This window comes from Leptonychotes weddellii, chromosome 4 (genome assembly GCF_054177405.1).
Source record: "Leptonychotes weddellii isolate Sample4059 chromosome 4, ASM5417740v2, whole genome shotgun sequence".
Classification (NCBI taxonomy): domain Eukaryota; kingdom Metazoa; phylum Chordata; class Mammalia; order Carnivora; family Phocidae; genus Leptonychotes; species Leptonychotes weddellii.
The window spans coordinates 112,458,815-112,481,457 of NC_138372.1; the positions used below are offsets into that span (position 1 = coordinate 112,458,815).

The following is a 22,643-nucleotide window of genomic DNA, read 5'->3' on the forward strand; positions in this document are numbered from 1 at the left end:
CAGGATTCTAGCTTTTAAATTTGGTAGCATGCTGGGGTTACTAGCCTAAATAAGAAATACAGAAACAGTAGTTTTCTATTTGTCTTTTGTTTTTGGTTAGAGTATTAGGGAGTTGATTATGGAGAGAATGGAGACTGATAAATTTGGTTATGGACATACTGAGTGTGAGAACCTAAGCAATATCCAACAGAGATGTCCAACGGGCAATTATGGACATGAGTCTAGACTTCAGCAGAGGTATTTACATTAGAAGTAACACTGGGGAGTGGTGACATGCTAGCACATACATAGTAGCTGAAGTCATGAAAAAGAACATGATCATCTAGGAGAAATTACAAAGTAAGAAAGGGCTGAGGGACAGAACTCTGGAAATGCTAAGCTGTATGCAGGAGATAAAGAGCCCACAGGAAGACTGAGATGGCATGATCAGAATGGTAGGAGAACAAGACAGAATGGTGCCACAGTCATGAAAGAGTGTAATGAGAACATAGCAACATGAAAGCATTCTCATGAAAGTATGAAGCAGAGATCAAGTCCAGGGGCTGAAAGGCCGACTAGAGACTAAGGAGCCCTCCGCTTTGCAGTCCTGTGACGGCTCCAACTCACTCCCAAATACTTCAAAGAGAGTTATCATATCTTGGCAGCACTTTGTATACGATTATGGACAATACATGGTATTATTTTAGAAAAACACTTTTGCCCCATATTTAGGCTGTAATCTTAAATACAAGAACCAATGCTTTCATGGTTCTTGGCACACAGTCCCAAACACCAAATATATGTTTGCTGAGTAACACTTGCTGAGAATTTCAATATGAGTATCTGATTACACATACTAGACCCTGAGTCCCTTAGAAGCCATGGCTGTTTCCTTCATCAGGTTTCCCTAGGACCTTGCATAATGTCAGGAACAGATGGGACTTTGATAAATATTGACTGAAAAACTGGAATGAATGAACTATTAATGGCTCTTTCCTGAGGCAATTTTGTGAGATTTTATAATTTTATGACAATATACGTGCATACATTTTGCCTTTTTTTGGGAACTTGAACGTTCACCAAAAGGTACTGTTTAAGAGTCAGAAGAAATGCTTTACAGGAGAAGTAGCAAACCAGGTAAATATACAAGGGAATTTTTTAACAGTTTACAGTAGCTAGATCCATGGAGAAATGTCAGCAACTTCATGTTTCCTTCCAGTTTCTCTTTGAAAAAGATGGGCAATTAGAGGAATGAAAGCAGCATGGTACTATTTGGATACGAAATAGTCCAGGAGCAGGTCAATGCCATACAGCTTAGTGGGAAAACTGACTTTACAAGATCTGGGTCTGGTAGAGTAGCCAGGTTGGAAAAGGAGGTTATTACCTTATCAACATATAAAACTGAAATTGGTAACAATGGATCAGTAACAAGAGTAGCACATTTGTAACCCAACTGGAGAAAATATAAAACCTATAAAAGGAGCAATGAGAAGCTAGCTATTAGAAGTTTCATATTGTAAATTTTTTACTTGTCATCTGCTTAGGAAATATAATGGGGGATTTTATAACTGAGCTACTAAATGAACAATGCAAAACTACTGAGATGATATTCATCAACAGTATGTAAGATATGCTGCAAAATTAATTTAATGTGCATTATAGGGGTCTCTTGGGCTAGACTGCAATAAACAAGGAGAGCTGAATAATGAGCCACTAGAAGTCTTGGATACAGGAGACCTGTGCCCGGTTTTACTCAATGAAAGGTGGTAATGAGAAAGGAACAGAAATATTCTGAAGATGTAGAGAAACCCAGGGCAAGGGTGATACAGTACTAGCAAAAGGATATTCAGTAACATTTCTTCTTAAAATTGGACACTCACAAATCTATTCCTTGTTCTATTATTTCTTTTTGTTGCTTTAGGACTTCAAATTGTTCTGGATTGTCAGTACCAGACATCTGTGTACTGTAGCTGCCTATTCCTGATGATGATGTTGACTCCAAGGAATTTAAACTTCCATATCTGTTTATTGTCTCAGGGTGTTTGATTTCACTCGTCTCTTGCTCTAAGGTTTTTTCCTGACCTGTGAGGAGAAAGACTGATACAGTAAATTAATCTTTCAAATAAAAATATGTAAACGGTTAAAAAAAACCCATCAAGTAAGGCAAGAAATTTCAATGTTTCTTAGATAACCATGCAACACAAGCAAAATACAGAGTGCCATCACAGACAATATACTTTGATATTAAAACACTAGAATTAGAATGTGTGCACCATTAAAAGTTCTTTCTGCAGTTGCAGTGATCCACTGGGTTTCTGCTCTCAGTTCATGCCTCATGAGAAATAATTTTCCCTCAAAAGACTCTTGACTGATGGAATACTAGGGATAGCCCTGTGGCTATGCGTTTTTCTCCTAGTAAGGGTAAATGTCAAACACGGGTGAACAATCTTCTTAAAACATCTTGGCTTGTACAGGTTTCTTCTATAATTATCTTTTCACAAAGCTGCATAAATATGCTTCACTTTAACATATTATTTAAATATTTCTAGGAAGATTTAGAAAGAAAAAGGTTTGGATAACTAAGTTGTAAATTTACAATTTTATTTATTTATTTAATTATTTTTTAAAAGATTTTATTTATTTATTTGACAGAGAGATACACAGCAAGAGAGGGAACACAAGCAGGGGGAGTGGGAGAGGGAGAAGAAGGTTTACCGCTGAGTAGGAAGCCTAATGCGGGGCTCGATCCCAGGACCCTGGGATCATGACCTGAGCCAAGGGCAGACGCTTAACGACTGAGCCACCCAGGTGCCCCAGAAATTACAATTTTAAAACTAGTATTTAACTCATACAGAATGCTTCCTTTATCAGCTAAAGGAATAAAGAGGTCACAAAACTGGCCTAATGGCAACTGGAACTATCTTCTTCAAAATACCATTTACTTGAAACGACAAAGAATTATAAAATGTCACCTTACCAAGAGTTGTCTGAGAGTTGGGATTCACATACTGATCCTTACTCCATTCAACCATACACTTCAAAATTGACACTAAGCATTCTAAACCTTTTTTCCTCAGGCTCAATTCCTACAAATAATTCATAAAAAGAATAAAAACAAAAAGATCTTTTAAGGAAACACACAGCTCTTCCTTGACCGAGTTTAAATTTGAAAATGCTTTTAAAGTTCTTACCTGAACATTACTCATACCAAGTTCTTGACTGCCTCGTCCTTGAGCAATTTTTGATAGATCATTTACTAGTCTTTCAAATATATTTGCTGCATTTAAATCACAGTCATAGTTTACATAAATATCCACTACACTCTGAGCATCTGTAACAATATAATATATTGCTTTTAACAAAAGGCATTAAGAATATTAGTATATTTTGGGCTTTTAAATCTTTTTTTTTAAGAGAGAGATTTTATTTATTTGTCAGACAGAGAGAGAGAGAGAGAACAAGTAGGGGGAGCGCCAGGCAGAGGGAGAGGGAGAAGCAGGCTCCCCACTGAGCAAGGAGCCTGATGCAGGACTCAATCCCAGGACCGAGATCATGACCTGAACCAAAGGCTGACGCTTAACTGACTGAGCTACCCAGGCATCCCTAAGAGATCTCTTAATAAGAAAAGATAATAAAGATAATTTCAAATACCTGCACAGATCCTTGTCAATGTCTGAATAACCATCCATTTGTGGTCAAATGAGCTGGTAGAAGTTTCCAAAATGTATAGGAAAATTTCTTTAAAGAACACCTGTGATTAGGGAAAAAATTCTGTTTAAAATATTATTTGTATATGTGATCATGTTTTAAATATCCCAAAGCTGTGGAGCAGAGATTAGGACCCAGGCTCCTCTGGAGTTCAACTTCTTTTGAGTTCCATCTCTGAAACGTCAGGACTAAGCTAACTTGGGTGTGTGACTTCAACTAGCCCTTCTAGTAGGAGTACTGAACTTCACGTTGTTTTGTTTGCTATCACACAGCCACTACAAAGGAAACCTGCAAAGTCCTCTGGGTAAAAATTCTGTGAACATATTTACAAAACCAATGTAACTCATACTTCATTTTTTTAATCTCCCAAAGATTATAAATTTATTCATCAGTTAGGTTTTTCAGCCATTATAATAGGTGCCCAATTTTCCTAGATTTAAATGTGCCTAATGCTCTAATCCACACAATAAAAATCATCTCTTACACTATGATATTTTTATAATTACGTAAGTGGAAATCTCTATCTGAAAACAACAAACTATTTCTTACTATTCTTTACACCAAATGATGTCAAATAAAAAGGAGTTACTCAACCTAATTAAATAAATTACAATTTAAGAGCTAAGAAAGAATTTTTAGATTGAAATTTATTTTGGAAAAGTGACTGATTTAAGAAGGGATGACTGAAAAAAGAAAACTAAAAGTCACACATTAACATTTAGGGAGCTTTGTGCTCCAGAAATGCATACTGATAATATGAGGTGACTAATGTCTTTCTCCCTCCTAATTGGGTGAGGTACCCTTGAAATGTGCTTTTCTTTCACAAAATCCAACACATTTCTATTACTTCCTTAAAGTCAGCAGCATTTCCTACAGAGCATAACTTTTTAAGAAGGTAGGGACCAAGTCTTTCTTCCTAAGCACTGTGTCCACACTGCCTAGCATACAGCAGCTGTTCAATAAATATTTATGATCACAGCTCCTAAGCATTGCCCCAAGGCACCCCTGCAGCCAACTTAGAGGGATGCCATGACAATTTCTGAGAGAAAATTCCAAAGAAATATATCTGTTGAATACCTCACAAGACTGCTCAGTTTCAACATTAGATCACACTACATTCCTTTCAGTGACATCATTATTTTCGCAAACCTCAGTTTTAGTGATTGCTACGCTAAAGGGCAGGGACCGCATGAAAGTCAATGAAGAATAGGAAATAAGGGTGGCAGTGTCCAAGTGGATTCCAAGGTCTGAGGAGTTGGGCAGTGTCCAAAAGGCACATACATTTTGGTAGTCAAGTAACTGTGACTACTTAAGAATGAAATAAAAACATCATTTTTAAAAATTTATCTGTATTATTTTTCTTCAAATGGAGATTACATTGCTTAAAGAGAAATATTTGTTAAGCTGTTTGGACCTAATTACTTAATAAATGGAACTGTTAGGTACTTCTTTTAGGACAAGTACGCTGTGAAAAGATCAGACACTCTAAAGGTACCATGAATCAAGAAAGTTTGCTGCCTTGCTAGGACAAGCAAGGGGCAGTGGACATGACACTTGCTGAGGCTAGAGAGCGTGGGTGGTTGCAGTGCTCCCCTGCCCCCAGGCTGAGGCTGGTGAGCACAAGTGGCTGTGGCATTCTCCTGCACCCAGCCTAAAGCCAATGGACACACAGACGAGGCACTCTGCCACAGCACTGTTGAAATACACAGGCACTGCCTTTTTGAAGTCTTAAGCCAGCAAGGGTGCCCCTTCCCCTACACTCTCCAGTTGTCTTGCTACAGCCAGTGAGCATGTGCAATCCACAGAGGAGATACCACTTGATTGCCTGGCCCTGGTGGCCAAGAGAGCTGGCATTCAGAGCAACACGGGATTGTAACAATCAGAAAGACTGTTCTTGGCATGCCACCATCCACAGGGCATTGCACAGACAGCAGACTGAAACACAACATGTCTTCCTATAAAAAAAGGTCTATTTATTTAGCCTGGAAGCTTCATCCTGAGAAACAGGCTTCAGGTCTCCCTCACATCTAGAGGTGAAAAAGGTGCTCCCCAGGAGTGAAAGCAGGGAGAAGCCATGTTTTGCGCCTCCCCTGGCCTTACTACAATTTGACAGGTCTTCCCAGAAAGGAGCTTATGCACTTCTCTGGAGTCAGGATTTTTGCCACTGTCACACAGGGGACATCTCCAGATCTCCAGTCTGGAGAACAGGACTGTATATATTTGCATTATTTAAAAGTTGTTGCCTGAGGGAGTGGCTTCCAAACAGCCTGAAACTAGGTGCTAAATGAGATTCCTCCCCATGGATCACTGACAGGACAGGGCACATCCTCAACAATAGGTGCATATCAAGAATAAATAAGGTGGTTTAGATAATCACAAAGGTTCCAGGGACAACCAAGAGCTAGGGCAAGGTTGAATGAGAAAGATCATCACCTGCACGAGGTCATTCCCTCAAGACAGAGAGGCAGCTGTTTCACCTGATACATAGAAACAGTCAAGCAAAATGAGGAAACTGAGAAATAGATTTCAAAAAAAAAAAAAAGACAAAAACCTCAGAAAAAGACCTTAATGATATGGAGATAAGTGATCTACATGAAAAAGAATTCAAAGTAATGGTCATAAGGATGCTCACAGAATGTGGTACAGGAATGGATGAGAACTTCAAGAAAGAAAATGAAATAGCAAAGAAGTCAAGAGCTGAGGAACACAATAACTGAACTGAAAAATACACTTGTGGGGTTCAACAGCAGACTGAATCAAATAGGTAAGGACCAGCGATCTACAAATCAGGGCAGAAGAACCCCCCAAATAGAGCAACAAAAAGGAAAAAGAATTTTTAAAAAATGAAGATCACTTAAGGAACAACATCAAGTGGAAGTACATTCTCATTATAGTGGTCCCTAAAGGAGAAGAGCAAGAGAAAGGGGCAGAAGACTTATCTGAAGAATTATTGTCTAGAAACTTCCCTGAGGGAAGGAAACAGACATCTAGGTCCAGGAAGCCCAAAGAGTTACAAATGAGATGAATTCAGAGAGGTCCACACCAAGACACATTATAATTAAAATGTCAAAAATTAAAGATACAGAGAAAATCTTAAAAGCAGCAAGAGAAAAACAACTAGTTGTGTACAAGGAAAAACCCATATGGCTATCAACAGATATGTGAGCACAAACTGTGTGGCCCAGAAGGGAGTGACAGGAGATATTCAAAGTGCTGAAAGGAAAAAACTTCCAACCAATAATACTCTAACCAGCAAGATTATCATTCAAATTTCAAGAAGAGAGCAAGTTTTCCAGAGAAGCAAAACCAAAGAAGTTCATTATAATTAAACTGTTTTTATAAGTAATATTAACAAGACTTCTTTCAGCTGAAAAGAAATGGCACTAATAAACAAGAAAATATACAAAAGTAAAAATCTCACTAGAAAGGGCACATTATAGTACAGGTAGTAAATTAATCACTTATAAAGCTACTAATAAAGTTAAAAAAAGTAAAATCAATTAAAACAATGATTAGTTAAGGGTTACATAAAAAATGTAAAAAGCGGTATCAAAAACATAAAATGGGGGAGGGAGTAAAAATGCAGCTTAGGAGTGTGTTCAAATTTAAGTTGTGATCAACTTAAACTGATCTATACATAGGAGGATAGATGTGAACCTCACCATATCCACAAACCAAAAACTTATAGTAAATATACAAACAAAATGAGAAAGGAATCTAACCATAACACTAAAAAAAGTCATCAAACCACAAAGGAAGAGAAAAAGAAAAAGGAACAGAACAGTCAGAAAAAAATTAACAAAATGGCAGTTAAGTATTTACCTATCAATAATTACTTCAAATGTAAATGAACTAAATGCCCCAATCAAAAGATATATAGTGGCTGGATGAATGAAAAAACAAGACACATCTATATACTTCCTACATGAGACTCGTTTCAGAAGTAAGGACATACACAGACTTGAAAGTGAAAGAATGGAAAAGATATTCCATGCAAAGGGAAATGAAAAGAAAGGTGGTATAGCTACACTCATATCAGACAAAAAAAGACTAAAACAAAGACAGTAATAAAAGACAAAGTGGGGCAGTAAATAACAATAAAGGGGTCAATCCAGCAAAAATTTAGAATACTTATATATGCACCATACATAGCCGCACTGAAATATATAAGGCAAATATTAACAGACCTAAAGGGAGAAACTGACAGCAGTAGAGTATGAAATTTCAATCCTCCACTTACATCAAGACAGAATATCATTAAGGAAACACTGGTCTTAAATAATACATTATACCAGATGGATTTAATAGATGTACAGGCAGCCCCTGAAAAACATGGGTTTGAACTATGCAGGCCCACTTATATGTGGATTTTTTTTTTCTTTCAAGTTTTTATTTAACTTCCAGTTAGCTAACATACAGTATAATATTAGTTTCAGGTGTAGAACTTAGTGATCCATCTCTTACCTACAACACCCAGTGCTCATCACTACTAGTGACCTCCTTAACCCATCACCCATTTAACCCATCCCCCTGCCCACCTCCCCTCCAGTAAACCTCAGTTTGTTCTCTATAGTTTGTTCCTGGTTTGCCTCTCTCTCTCTTTTCTTTCCCATATGTTCATCTGTTTTATTTCTTAAATTCCACATATGAGTAAAATCACATGGTATTTGTCTTTCTCTGACTTATTTTACCTCTCAAGCTCCGGGGTGCCTGGGTGGCTCAGTTGGTTAAGCACTTGCCTTCGGCTCAGGTCATGATCTCAGGGTCCTGGGATCAAGCCCCACGTCAAGCTCCTTGCTCAGCAGGGAGTCCCCTTCTACCTCTCCCTTTGCCCCTCCCCACCACTCATGTTCTCTCTCTTCCTATCTCAAATAAATAAATAAAATCTTAAAAACACACTTAAAAAAAATACTCTCAAGCTCCATCCTATGTGGATTTCTTTTGATAAATACAGTAACGCACTGTAAAGATATTTTCTCTTATGATTTTCTTAATGTTTTTTCTCTAGCTTACTTTATTGTAACACAGTATATCATGCATACAATATACAAAATATATGTTAATTGACTGTTATCAGTAAAGGCTTCCAGGCTACAGTAGGATATTAGTAGTTAAATTTTGGGGGAGTCAGATGGTTAACCTGGGTTTTTGACTAGGCAGGAGTTAAATGTCCCTACCCCTGTTTCATTCAAGCGTTAACAGTATACAGAACCCAAAAACAGAATATACACCCTTCTTAAATGCACATGAAACACTCTCCAGGACAGATCACATTTTAGACCACAAAACAAGTCTCAATAAATTCAAGAAGACTGAAATCATATCAAACACCTTTTTCAAACACAATGGTTTAATATTAGAAATTACAAGAAGAAAAACTGAAAAACTACAAGTGGAGATTAAACAACACACTAATGAACAACTGAGTCACAGGAGAAGTCAAAAACTACCTTGAGATGAATGAAAACAAATACAACATACCAAAATCTATAGGATGCAGCCAAAGCGGTCCTAAGAGGGGAATCACTGCAATACAAGCCTACTTCAACAAACAAGAGAAATCTCAAATGAGTAACTTAACTTTACATCTAAAGGAATTAAAAAATAGAATACAAGGAACTAAACATAGGAAGGAAATAAGATCAGAGTGTAAATAAATGAGAGAGAGACTAAAAAGACAACAGAAAAGATGAATAAACAAAGAGATGATTCTCTGGAAAGATACACACACTGACAAACCTTCAGGCTGACTCACCAAGAAAAAAGTGACAGGGCTCAAACAAAGTCAGAAATGAAATAGGAGGTTACAGCTAATTCCACAGATATACAAAAGATCACAAAAGACTACTATGAACAATTATATACCAACAAATGGGACAACTTAGAAGAAATGGATGAATTCCTAGAAACATACAATGTTACAAGAATGAATCAGGAAGAGATAGAAAATCTGAATAGACCAATTACTAGTAAGGAGATTAAATCAGTAATCAGTCTCTTCAATCACTGGTCCTGGGCAAACTGGATAGCTACATGTGAAATGATGAAACTGAACCACTATCTTACACCATGTACAAAAATGAACTCAAAATGGATTAAAGACTTGAATGTAAGACCATAAAAAACTCCTAGAAGAAAACATAGGCAGTAAGCTTGTTGACATAAGCCTTAGTGATGTCTTTTTGGTTCTGATTCCAAAGGCAAGCGAAACAAAAGCATAAGTAAACACATGGGACTACATCAAACTAAACAGCTTCTGCACAGCAAAGGAAACCATTAATGAAATGAAAAGGCAACCTACTAAATAGAAGACATCTGCAAATCATATATTTAACAAGGGGTTAATATCTAAAATATATAAAGAACTTACACAACTCAATAGCAAAAAAACAAAAAAAAATCAATTAAAAAAACCGGCAGAGGTTATGAATAGACATTTTTCCAAAGGAGACACATACAGATGGCCAACAGGTACACGAAAAGATGCTCAACATCACTAATCATCAAGGAAATGCAAATCAAAGCCATAATGAGATATCACCTTACACTTGTGAGGATGGCTATTATCAAAAAGATAAGAAATAACAAGTGTTGATGAGGATGTAGAGAAAGGGGAACTCTTGTACACTATTGGTGGGGATGTAAACCGGTACAGCCACTATGGAAAAGAGTATGGAGGTTCCTCAAAAAATTAAAAATAAAGCTACTATATAATCTAGCAATTCCACTAATGGGTATCTATACAATGAAATGAAAACACTAATATGAAAAGATATATGATACCTATGTTTATTGCAGCATTATTTACTATAGACAAGATAACGGAAACAATCTCAAGTGTCCATGAATGGATAAAGAAGAAATGATATATATGTGCAATGCAACACTACTCAGCCATAGAAAAGAATTTAAATCTTGTCATTGCAACAACATGGATGAACCTTACAAGTATTATGCTAAGTGAAATAAGGAAGAGAAAGACAAATACTGCCATGATTTCATTTAAATTTGGAGTCCAAAAAACAAAAACAAAAGAAACAAAGCTCCGACTCAGAACCAGCTGGTGGCTGACAGAGGGGTGAGGATGTGGAGGTTCAAAATGGGTGCAGAGGATTAAGAGGTATAAACTGCCAGTTGTAAGTCATGGGGATGTAATACACAGCATGGGGAATATAGTTAATAATCTTGAATTAACTTTGTAAGATAACAGATGGTAACTAGATTTATTGCAGTGATCATCCTGTAATGTACAGAAATGTTGAATCCCTATGTTGTACACCTGATACTAATATAATACTGTTAACATCAGTTATACTAAACAAACAAAAAAGAAAGTTTAGAACTCTCCAAATTGTGGACTAAATAAAACCCCTAGATTTGGAGAAAGAGAAAAATAAAAACTTTAGCTACTCTCTATGAGTTATCAAATTATACTAGGCAAGCAATAGCCTACAATTGTAATTTAAGACATCATGCCCATCGACAGGGGCTCTAAAAAAACATCAAAATTTTAAAGATTTATAGAGCACCTAAAATGTAATGTGTGTAGAGTAATAGTAATATCATAGACACTTCACAAATATTTTCTTGAAAAGTTGTGCATTAACTATTTTCTGATATAGGCATGTAAGTTAATGTCTATGGAAAATCATATTATCGAAACTCTGAAGTGAATATTCTCATAAAATGAACATTCATGTAATAACAATCTCAACACTACTTTGCAAATTTAGGTATTTATATGTCGGCTTTGCTTTCTCCAACTAGAACACAGCTTATCGTGCATTTGAATATGTGTAGTATTTTCAAAAGCAATCTACACTTGTCTTGTTTGATCCTCAATCTCTCCATAAGGGACAATGGAGAGCAAAATAAACCTGCTCTCTTTAAGCATACAGAACAATATTACAACAATTTTGTAATGAGAATATACCATCTGAGGACAAAGGAAATTTCTTACCAGTATTCCCTTTAAATTTGTGTTTCCAAAAGTTTTGTACATCAAATTTAATCTACAAAAATAGTAATCCCAACTTTAATGATTTTTGTGATACTTGGTTCCCTAAGAATTTATATTTCACAGTCTACTAAACAGTACTTAAAGAAGTTGAGTGTCAGTGTTCAGAAATCTCTAAGTAAATGAATGTAGTCTTCTAAAATTATCTAATAGCAATTTAAACGCTTCATCATCACATGAAAGACTTTTGGGTTAGTAAGGAAGCAAAAGTTCCAAAAGTTTTTTTAAATCTCTTTTAACTGTACTTCCTGAAAATAATGGGAAAAAAGTTATCAAAAAATAGCAACTGTTCCTAGTTAAATGCCTTCCATTATTTTGACAGACATAAGACAAACTAAAATTTGACAATATATATGTACCAGAAATTGTTTCTTGTTCAGAATTTGGCCCCAATTTAAAAACCTTTCACTTAAAATACCAGGGCCTTATTCTGTCTTATTCCCATAATATTCCATGTGAATTTTAATAGATACTGTAGAACATTAGTAATAAAGTATATGATTGTTCCACCCACCTCAAATCTCTAGGAAATGATAATTTATCATTTGCACATTAGAAAAATAATACAAAGCAAAAATTAAAATTTCAAACTCCTAAAATATAACACTAAAAATATAATCCTTCTTAATAGCCTCTTTAAAGTGCCCAAAACTTAGATGGCTTAAAACCGTGTGAAGTATATATAGAACTTTCTTTTAAGATAACCAAATTCACTATGACATACCATACAAACAACGGCAAAATTATTGTGAGGACTGAATTACCTCAAGACATCTAGAATCATCAATTCAACCAGTATAAATTCCCTGAAGGCAGGGGCTGTGTCTTAATTTGATTTTGTTTTCTTAATGTTTACCCAGTGCTTAGTACTTCATAAGCACATGCTAGTTGAATGAGTAAATGAAAAAAAAGGAGCACGGTTCACCCCTGAACAATGTGAGGGTTAGGGGACTGATCCCAGCACAGCTGAAAATCCACATATAACTTTGGCTCTCCAAACGCTTAACTACTAATAGGCTACGAGCCTACTGACAACATAAACATTCAACTAACTATTTTGTACATTACATGTATTATATGCTGTATTCTTACAATCAAGTAAACTAAAGAAAAAAAAAGAAAATACACTTACAGTACTGTATCTACACTTATTGAAAAAAAATCCACATGTAAGTGGGCCTACTCAGTTCAAAGCAGTATTGTTTAAGGGTCAGCTGTACATGACAATTCACAAATATTATTTCACATTCTGAAAAATTTTCTAGGGGATTAATAATCTGATTTAAAACATGAAACAAATGAAATACCCAAAAATGCAGAACATACCTCAATTTGCATCTTCAGATGTGTCTTGAAGTTTGACAACAAAGTGAGAAATATGGAAAGAGAAAGCTCAAAAACCTCTGGAACAGATGACACTCCATTTTTTGAGAGTGCAACACAGAGATACTGCTTAATAGCATTAATAAACATCTCATTTGTCCTGAAAACAGGTCCTGCATTCTGCAGAATGGATAGAAGTAACTGCAATGAAAGAATCTTGGATCGTAACTCATGAGACCTAAAATGTAAAAAAGAAGGCACAGTATATGGACATATTTAGCATTATGGTAATAAAAGGCTGTTCCAAAGATATTTCCTGGTACCACAAAATTTCACAAACTTTTAAATGGAGAGGAACAGAAAACTCGACCACATAAAGTACAGTACATGAATAAGCTTTGCCACTAGTAATGGGTAGTTCCACTTATGATCTCAAGTACCACATAATTTCACAAACTTTTTATATGGAAAAGCAATCATTCACACATATTTAAAATCAAGCTACTGTTCCTTTGGACACTAAAGATTTATTCCTTGTTCTTTTCTTTCACAAGCATATTTCACCTTTTAGAAATCATCATAATCTTCCCAGATTATATGCCATATTTAGTATATGTATATATATACATATACATAGTATATAATATTTAATAGTTTAGTATATAATGTACTTTTTCCCTACGTATGCTACTCAAAAACCCTAAACAAAATTAAAAGTTTTGGTTGCATGAACAAGTTGTAGGACTACTTCAAGCTTATTTTTTCAATAACCATTTAAAGTTCTTTTCTTTTTTGAAATACAGAGGCTTTTAGAACACTTATATCTCTTAATAGTTTACCCATTTATTCTATGTATTTTAATAATGAAAAGCAAAAAAACTCCCTTTCAGCTTAAATTTTCACTTTTTTTCTGATCAATATACTATGCTATATTCTGATCAGTATCTAGCATTGTAATTATCAGATTTCACAACACATAATTTTTCTCCCATTGACAGGCCTCTTAAGGCCAACAGACCAAGAAGACTGGATCCCATGCAACTTTTCAAATACAGAACACACTTACATGCTCTAGGAGCTAATTCTTTTATTTTTTCCAAATGCTGTATCAGTTACATTCACACCACAGATAATTAAGTTTACTTAACTGTTCCTGATTTCTACCTTAAAAATTTTATGGTTTTTAAGGGTCGAGTATTTCAAGAACCTAAGAAACTCTAACAAGAAATATTTAATTTCATGTAAATGGGAATCACAAAAATATTACCATCTTTGAAATAAAACTGGAACCAATAATATCATTACTTGCTGCTACATATCAACTTTCCAAGATGGCTATGTGCAGCAAATATAGTTATTAACAAAGGGGAAAAAAAGCTTAAATCAAGTTAGAAACAGTACGAGGTTAGATTATGAATAGCCCGGAAAATATGGTATGGGTTAAGTATCTCCCCTTCATATTGAAGCCTTCCAAGGCTTTTATATTACGACTATTTCCTAGTCTAGCTAATTTATTATCTTTTCTGCTCTATTCCAGTAGTTATTACAACCTGCAGCTTACTGTTATCTAACACATAAATTTTTGTGATAGGTTTTATTTTTGTATCCCCAGCTCAATATAACTCATGGATTTATTCATGTACCCATCTAAACATTTATTAAGTACCTACTATCTATAAAGCATTAATTAATGAAGAAATGATCAAATGATTGTCTTATGACACAATCAAGTACACTTTTATAAAGGCAAAAGAAGCTAGAAATTTCAGGCCCGCAGATTTTCACGGGGTAGTTTCAAATTATAATTCAAGCTTAACGAACATTTCCTGGAACATCATCTTAGCAAGATCACAAAATATCAAGAGAAGAAAGGCAAAAAAGAAAATTATGTAACTACAAGTCATTAATTTTGGGGGAAAAAATCATGTAAGATAGGAACCACATATTTTCTTTTGGAAAATGAACAGTTTCTAGGGGTGGAAAATTTGATTTCTTCTGTATTCAATTATTTATTTATTTATTTATTTGAGAGAGAGAGCGAGAGTGAGAAAGAGAGCACAAGAGGGGGTAGGGTTAGAGGGAGAAGCAGACTCCCCGCCGAGCAGGGAGCCCGATGTGGGACTCGATCCCGATCCCGGGACTCCGGGATCATGACCTGAGCCGAAGGCAGTCGCTTAACCAACTGAGCCACCCAGGCGCCCCTCTTCTGTATTCAATTCTAATGTTTAATGTTCCTGATGACCAAAAAGGTCTTTTTTATGTTCAAACAAAATTTCCTAATATTTGGTTTAAGTCTACTGAGTAGGAGGATAATTAATTTACATTATTCCTCATAAGAATCCTTTGTAATATTAAAGATTGCAGCTCTCCAAAAATAAGAATCCTTTCTAATATTAAAGATTGAAGCTCTCCAAAACTAGATTACTCTTTATATAGTGCTAAAGGAAAGCCCCCTGCCATAGAGTACTCCTTAAAGTCATGTATTTTCTTTTGTTTTCTTTTCATTTTGGGCACTTTAAGGAATTCTTTTTCTGCTTATTAATATTTTTTCAAATCACATTTTTAAACAGTTGATTTGGAAAAGTAAACATCTGAGACTTTTAGGGTTAATAACATTTTTAAATCATGGCAAAGATGGCCTTCAGCAATAACACTAAATTCTTAAGTTATTTCCACCTTCAACAATTCGGAATGAGATGGTTATTTTTCCTGTCATAGTGAAAATAAGAAATTGAAAAAATTTTGAATATATTCTTATTACACAGGGTATAGTCAACTTTATATTGCAATCTGAACAACCTTCATCCTTTTTCTGTAGAGTTTATATTTTCAAAATAAAGAAAAATCAGTGTTATATTTCTGACTCTCAGGATTTGGGCCTAAAAAGATTTTAGAATTTTAGGTTTAGGGCTTAAAAGATGTTTCTCATTGAATCAGTACAATGTGACAAAATAAAACTATAGAAAATAGAACAAATGTGGTTTCCCAAAACTTACAAAGTTTTTCTTTTCTCCCCAAACTTAATAAAGTTTTTATTGTAACTGTCTCTCGTCTTTCTTCTTAGGTGACATTTAGAAACCGGAATGCTCTAGAGTTTTTAAAAAATGAAGTAGTGCTTACATTTTCCCCCTATTTCAATATCCTTTTCACCAAGCCGCTCAGGCCAAGCCACCTTTAAGATTTCTTTCTCCAGAAAGTTCTCCTAAATTGTCATGCTGTATTACACCATGCTGCAACATTAGGGAGGCATGGCTCTCCAATAGTGCCCAAACTCAGTCTCAAGCAAGAATTAGTTACATTTGACTCATATGAAATGAAAGATATTTGGTGACTTATGACTTACAAAAATGGCACTTTCCTACAGTTTAAACTAATATATTTGACAGGAATCAGACAAGTGACTCCTATCTCAAAGTACTTCCTGCTTCCCACAGAGGAAGGTATCACATCAGAGCATTTTTCAGACCTTAATGAATATGCAGTATCTTTCGTTATAAATTTTAGAATTCATTTCTCTTAGGTTTTATTACCTTTCAACTGGTAGCTTTCAGAAACCTAGCATGAGGCTAAATGTAACAGAGCTACACTTACTCCAAAGTTACTCATGATACTGAAATAAGAATTCTTTCAATTGTTCAACCAGGCACAATTCTCTAATATTGTTGGTATGCTTTGGGAAACAGTGTAAGGTATCTAGCAATTTTCGAACTATTTTTCAAATACATTTTTTAAAAAGCAAAATAACCCTAAAATATATTTTTGAGAGTTCTATGGGGCAAGAAGAACAAAAGAAAATCCAAAGACTACCTTATAGTAAGTAAGTTTCAAGCTTAAAAAACTATTTGTCAAGCAGAATAGGTAATGACTTACTTTGGATCTGGTGGTCCATCTGACAGTGGTTTCATGGACAGTTTACACAATGACCTGAATACTAGAAAGGCATCCTTTTGTAAAATGTGGGAAAACTTAGCACCAGGTGAAGGTCCTGAAGAATTTCCAGATTCCTAAACAAGTTAACATACCATGTAAATAAAGACATTTGCCAGTGTAAAATCATTTCAACCTTCCATATATTTTATTCAGTTCAGTAATTAATGGAGGGGGTTCTGTTGGAGGAGAAACCTGATGAGGAATTTGCCACACTGTTTCTCTTTAATCTGACATACCACTCTCCTCCCCAGCAATAAATTAATACCTTAAAAAAGAAATTCTTTTTTTTAAATAAAGATTTTTATTTATTTAACAGAGGAAGAAAGAGAGAGAGCACAAATGGGGGAGTGGCAGAGGGAGATGGAGAAGCAGATTCCCCGCTGAGCAGGGAGCCCAATGCAGGGCTCGATCCCAGGACCCCAGGATCATCACCTGAGCCGAAGGCAGAAGCTCAACTGACTGTGCCACCCAGGCACCCCAAAAAATAAGTTCTTTAAAAATATTCTCTCTTTGCCACCAAAAAAAACTCTTGAAATTTATCCAGTTCATACCATTACAAACAAAATCTAGCACATCATGCCCTGACAAGGTATCAATAGCGGGGAGCATAGAGAAGATGTGAACATATATGAAACAGCTTAGAGTTGGCAAGTTAACTATCAATATATTCAGGGAATAAACTGCTTTGATTTATATCAATAAGAAAAACCCAAGTTTTTATTTTCCCAAATTATAATTAGCCAGCAGATCAACTAGATATATTCACCACAAGGTGCTGGTAGCCTATAAATCTGTAAGATTAACTGGATACCCCCTGCCCCCCATTTATACCTGAGTATCACTGGAAGAGACAGACAATCTGTCATCAGGTAAAGACGGTGTATATGCAACAGAAATTGGTGTTCCTGGAATTCCATTTGCTTGAATATTTTCACTGTCGCTACCATCCTCTATACTTCCAATGTTGCCATCTGCACTTGCATTTATAGTAGTTCTTTCTCCCATATCTAAAATGGTAAGAATAAAAAAACATGCAAATATATCTGACTTAACTGAAGTGTACTGAAAAAGCATAAAGAGTATTTAAAACGCAACAGTGGCAAAAAAGCAATGTGGAACAGTATGTATTGGCACCATTTAAAGGTTAGCATACTTAGTAGTAAGTATGCATTTGGAATACATCCAAATATAATCCTTAAGTAGCTCTAGCTAGGAAACACACTCAGCTGATCAAAGGCTAACTGGTATGTGCCCAAACAGAAGCTTTCTTTTGGTCTATATTATCATTTACTAAACTTGGTTCTAATGAATGCTAATGCCTTAAGATGTTAACAGAGATTCTTAAAAAAAAATCCCATTATCAAGTAAGTTAGAGATATGCTGGGAAATAGCTTTCTTTATTACAGTTTTTAATTTGCTCTCTAAAGGGAATATATAATACGCAGTGTTTCCAAAATTTATTTTACCATGAGCCCCTCTTCCTCTTTTTAGAATACCTATTAATAACTCTAATAATATATTCTTAAGAACACAGATATGGGAAAAATGGCTACACCCCTGAGTATTTTTCAGCATGTCACTCTTGAGTAATCATACTTTTAATTAATATGAACAGAAATAAATGACTTCCAGTAGAACAAAGAGATAATGCAAATAATATCTAGTTTCATAACTATTCTAGGTGTAATGTATGTTATTTAAAAAAAGAAATACATACTTATCTGTGGCCATAACTCAGCCATCTGGCAGAAAATTGCTCATTTCACGCTACCAATTAAAAGAGAACTATAAGCAAAGGAAACATACTATACTATAACAGATTTTGGAATATGAAAGACCTGTGTTTCAATCATGTCTCCCCATTTAACTGGATAATTTATTTCATCTTTCTTTGCCTCAGTTTCTTCATCAGCAACAAAGATAATAATGTTCGTGAGGAATCACCAAAACACACATACCCTACATACGCCCAATACATAAAGAACACAACTAATTCTAAATCAGTGGTAGCTATTATTTTGTCTATAACTGATAACATGTGCCCAATTTTTGGCTAATTCAGTAATGAAAAGAGTATATCTGATGTCCCAACTCTGAAGCTGCTTTCTGCTCTCCCAATTAGAACACCCTGGATAGTTTAAACTGGATGATTTCAAAGTACGTTTTACAATTAACAACTGGTACATGAAAAAGATATTCATTGATAAAATATATTTGGGAAACTCTGCATTACACAAAACAGTTCTCCTAGTGGACCTTTTGGATCTTAACATGCTAATATTAGACATGCTTAATACTATTACAACTTTTAATATATATATAATATGCATAATATATATGTATGTATTAATGTGCTAAATACCGCTACAGCTTTTAAAAGACATATTATTTATTATATATATCTTACATATATAAAAATGTTTAATATGCAAAGAGTTCTCTGGAAGAAGTCATAAAAAATTTAATAATGATTATCAGAAAATGATAACTGTCCTCAAAGCACTTATTCCATTTTCTGTCAATACCCAATTACATCCCCTCCCACTGCCCCTCCTCCACCTTCCCTTAACAAACAAACAAACAAATTACCTACTTAGCTAAGAAGTAGGTAACTTAACATAGCCTACTTCAGTCTCCCTTGTCCCACCATAAAGTTCCCTGACATCAACAATAATCTTTCTCTTTCCTCTCATTTCAGGGGAAAAAATATTCCTTTGTACTTCTAAAGTGAACTATTCATTCACCCTCAAACCCATCTCTTCTTGCATTCATTAATATCTTCCCCCAACTCAAGTTTTTTCTTGCAACATTACATTTTCAATTTCACGTATATGACTGATCTTCTCCAATACTTATTAACATATTCAAATCTTTTCACTGAAAAAAAAATCTTCCTTCAACTCTTGCTACACTTCTGCTACTGTCCACTTTTATCCTTTTTTCACATTTCTGAGAGGAATAATCAATATTCATTGATGATACTTTCCTTCCTCCCTTCCTAGGAAATTTTTCAAAAGAACTGAAAACATTCTTCACTTTACTGCTTCCTACAAGTTAACTTAAATCTCTCAATTTTCTCATTGTAAAAAAGGAAATAGTAACAGCACCTAAATATCCCAGTGTTTGGGGAGGATTAATTTAATAAATGTAAGTAAAGCACATAAAATCATTTGGGATACACAGAAAGTACTTAATAGAGTTAGATATTATTATTCTCTATGTCTTCTCCTCTAATTCTCCCTCTCTAATTGTCTCCTAAATATAAGTGCAGACTTCTGTTTTCAAGGTGGTAAATTGAGTCCACTAAAAATTAACTTCTCCTTTGATGAATCCCATTGAAATTACTAGGAAAAATATAAATAAACAAGAGACAAATGTAATGTTTTTAACATTACTGCTATATTTACCAGTAAGTTTTCATAATTGCTGATCTGGTATTTTTCAATGGTATGAAAAAATTCAAGTTAATCCTGACTTAAAAAACAAAACTAAAATCACATCCAGGCACACACACACTCATATACTTAATTTGATAGAGTATTCTCCAAAAACCAACAGCAATTATCAAACTTACTGGTGAAATACAACAGTAATGTTAAAAACAAAATGAGGTTCCTTGCCATCATTAACACTATTCAATATTTTCTAGAGGTTCAAACAAATGTTCCGTAACAGAAACAAAAGAACAAAAATGAGGAATAAATACTGTAAAAGAACAAAGACAAAATACATTATTCACCTAGAAAAACCCAAGATAATGAAATAAAGTTTTAGAAACAATATGAGTTTAGAAAGTGAATAACTACGAGATAAATATGGAAAAATGACGGTTTTTCTATATTCCAATTAAATTAGGAAGTGGGAGCTTCTTGTGGCCATTGCTGAAGTGCCAGCAACCAAAATGAAGTTCAATCCCTTTGTGACTTCTGACCAGAGCAAGAAGAGTAAAAGGTATTTCAATGCACCTTCCCACATTCACAGGAAGATGATGTCTTCCCTCCTTTCCAAAAAGCTGAGACAGAAGTACAACATTCAATCCATGCCCATTCAAAAGGATGCTGAAGTACAATTTGTGTGAGGATACCACAAAGGTCAGCAAACTGACAAAGTAGTGCAGGTTTACAGGAAGAAATACATCATCTACACTGAATAAGTACCACGAGACAAGGCTCATGGTACAACTGTCCATGTGGGCATTCACCATAGCAACGTGGTCAGCACGAGACTAACACTGGACAGTAGTTAGGTAGAAAAGGAAAAAGGGCAAATATAAGGCAGAAACAATTGAGAAGATGCAGGAATAAAGTAATTTTATATACAACGTTAAATGAAAACTGTAAAAATTAAAAAAAAATAAATTAGGAAGTGAGAAAAAAAGAGTCATCCAAAATACTACCGAAACTAAAACAAAAAACATAGAAATAATTAAACAGGAAATGTGCAAGAGCAAAAGGAAGAAAACAATGAAATTTTACTGAGTGACATAAAAGATCTGACTGAATGAACTTATACTTCTGGATTAGAAGGTTCAATACTTCAAATAAGATATATCTCCCCAAGTTAACTTATAAACACAATACAATTCTAATCACTAAATAAACCTTTTTTTTTTTTTTAACTTAATAAACTGGTTCTAAAGTCATGTAGAAGAATACATTTAATAGATGTTTAAAAGAATTGGCAGGGGTGGGGGGACTTGCACTACAAAGATCAAAGTATACTATAAAATTAAAATATTTTAAACAATTCAACACTGGATACAATAAATAGCTCAATGTTACTGTACAGAAAACTCAAACAGAATCACGTAGGATAAAACTGGCATTTCAAATTAATTGGGAAAGGATGGATTCTATATAACCATTTCAGAGGAATTAAAGATCTAAATTCAAAAAATAAAAACAAAAGTATTAGAAAAATGTATGGCAGAATATTTCTGTAATTTTAGGGTGGTAAAATCCATCCTAAGCAAGGCAAAAACAGAATTCACGAAAAAAAGGACAATAATTATTACATTTTCTATGTGTGGTCAAATATCTGCTCAGAACAATAACATATGCAAAGGCTAAACAAAATGAAAACAAAACAAAGACTGACTAGAAAAAAATATTTACAATACACTGAATAAGGGCTAATTTCTTGATGTGAATAAACCATGAAATAAGAACAAAAAAACCCAAAAAAGGAAAAACAGGCAAAAGTCATGAATAGGCAATTCAGAAAGTATAAATAGCCTATAGATATTCAGCTGGACCAAGAAACTGCTAATATTTACCTACAAAAATAATGAATGCTCCCTGCAAGTGGTCAAAGAAACACAAATTACAACAGTAAGATATAATCCATCTAGTAAAGTGATATTAAACAAAGCAGATTATGTAAATTTAAATGCCCATATGCCTTGATCAAAGTATTTTTTTAAAGTATTCCTTTTTTATAAATTTATCCTAAAGTGTTAAAAGATATCTATAACAAGAATGCTCCTCAGGGCGCCTGGGTGGCTCAGTCGGTTAAGCGTCTGCCTTCAGCTCAGGTCATGATCCCAGGGTCCTGGGATCGAGTCCCGCATCGGGCTCCCTGCTCGGCGGGGAGTCTGCTTCTCCCTCTCCCACTCCCCCTGCTTGTGTTCCCGCTCTCGCCGTGTCTCTCTCAGTCAAATAAATAAATAAAAATCTTTAAAAAAAAA

The 22,643-nt window shown here is 34.8% G+C and overlaps 1 protein-coding gene across 3 annotated transcripts in view; it reads right to left on the reverse strand.

The window, feature by feature from the left end:
- Window positions 1-22,643, reverse strand: part of ARFGEF1 (ARF guanine nucleotide exchange factor 1) — a 144,837-nt gene that overhangs the window by 53,033 nt on the left and 69,161 nt on the right. For 2 of the 3 annotated variants that reach the window (XM_081816075.1, XM_081816077.1), the window contains 7 exons: window positions 17,789-17,964; window positions 16,898-17,031; window positions 13,031-13,265; window positions 3,631-3,730; window positions 3,171-3,310; window positions 2,957-3,065; window positions 1,860-2,076 (listed from right to left, as the gene is read on the reverse strand). In XM_081816075.1, the coding sequence (XP_081672201.1) occupies window positions 1,860-2,076; window positions 2,957-3,065; window positions 3,171-3,310; window positions 3,631-3,730; window positions 13,031-13,265; window positions 16,898-17,031; window positions 17,789-17,964 (1,111 nt within the window). The remainder of the gene's footprint in view (window positions 1-1,859; window positions 2,077-2,956; window positions 3,066-3,170; window positions 3,311-3,630; window positions 3,731-13,030; window positions 13,266-16,897; window positions 17,032-17,788; window positions 17,965-22,643) is intronic. The other variant, XM_081816076.1, reaches the window with a different exon arrangement.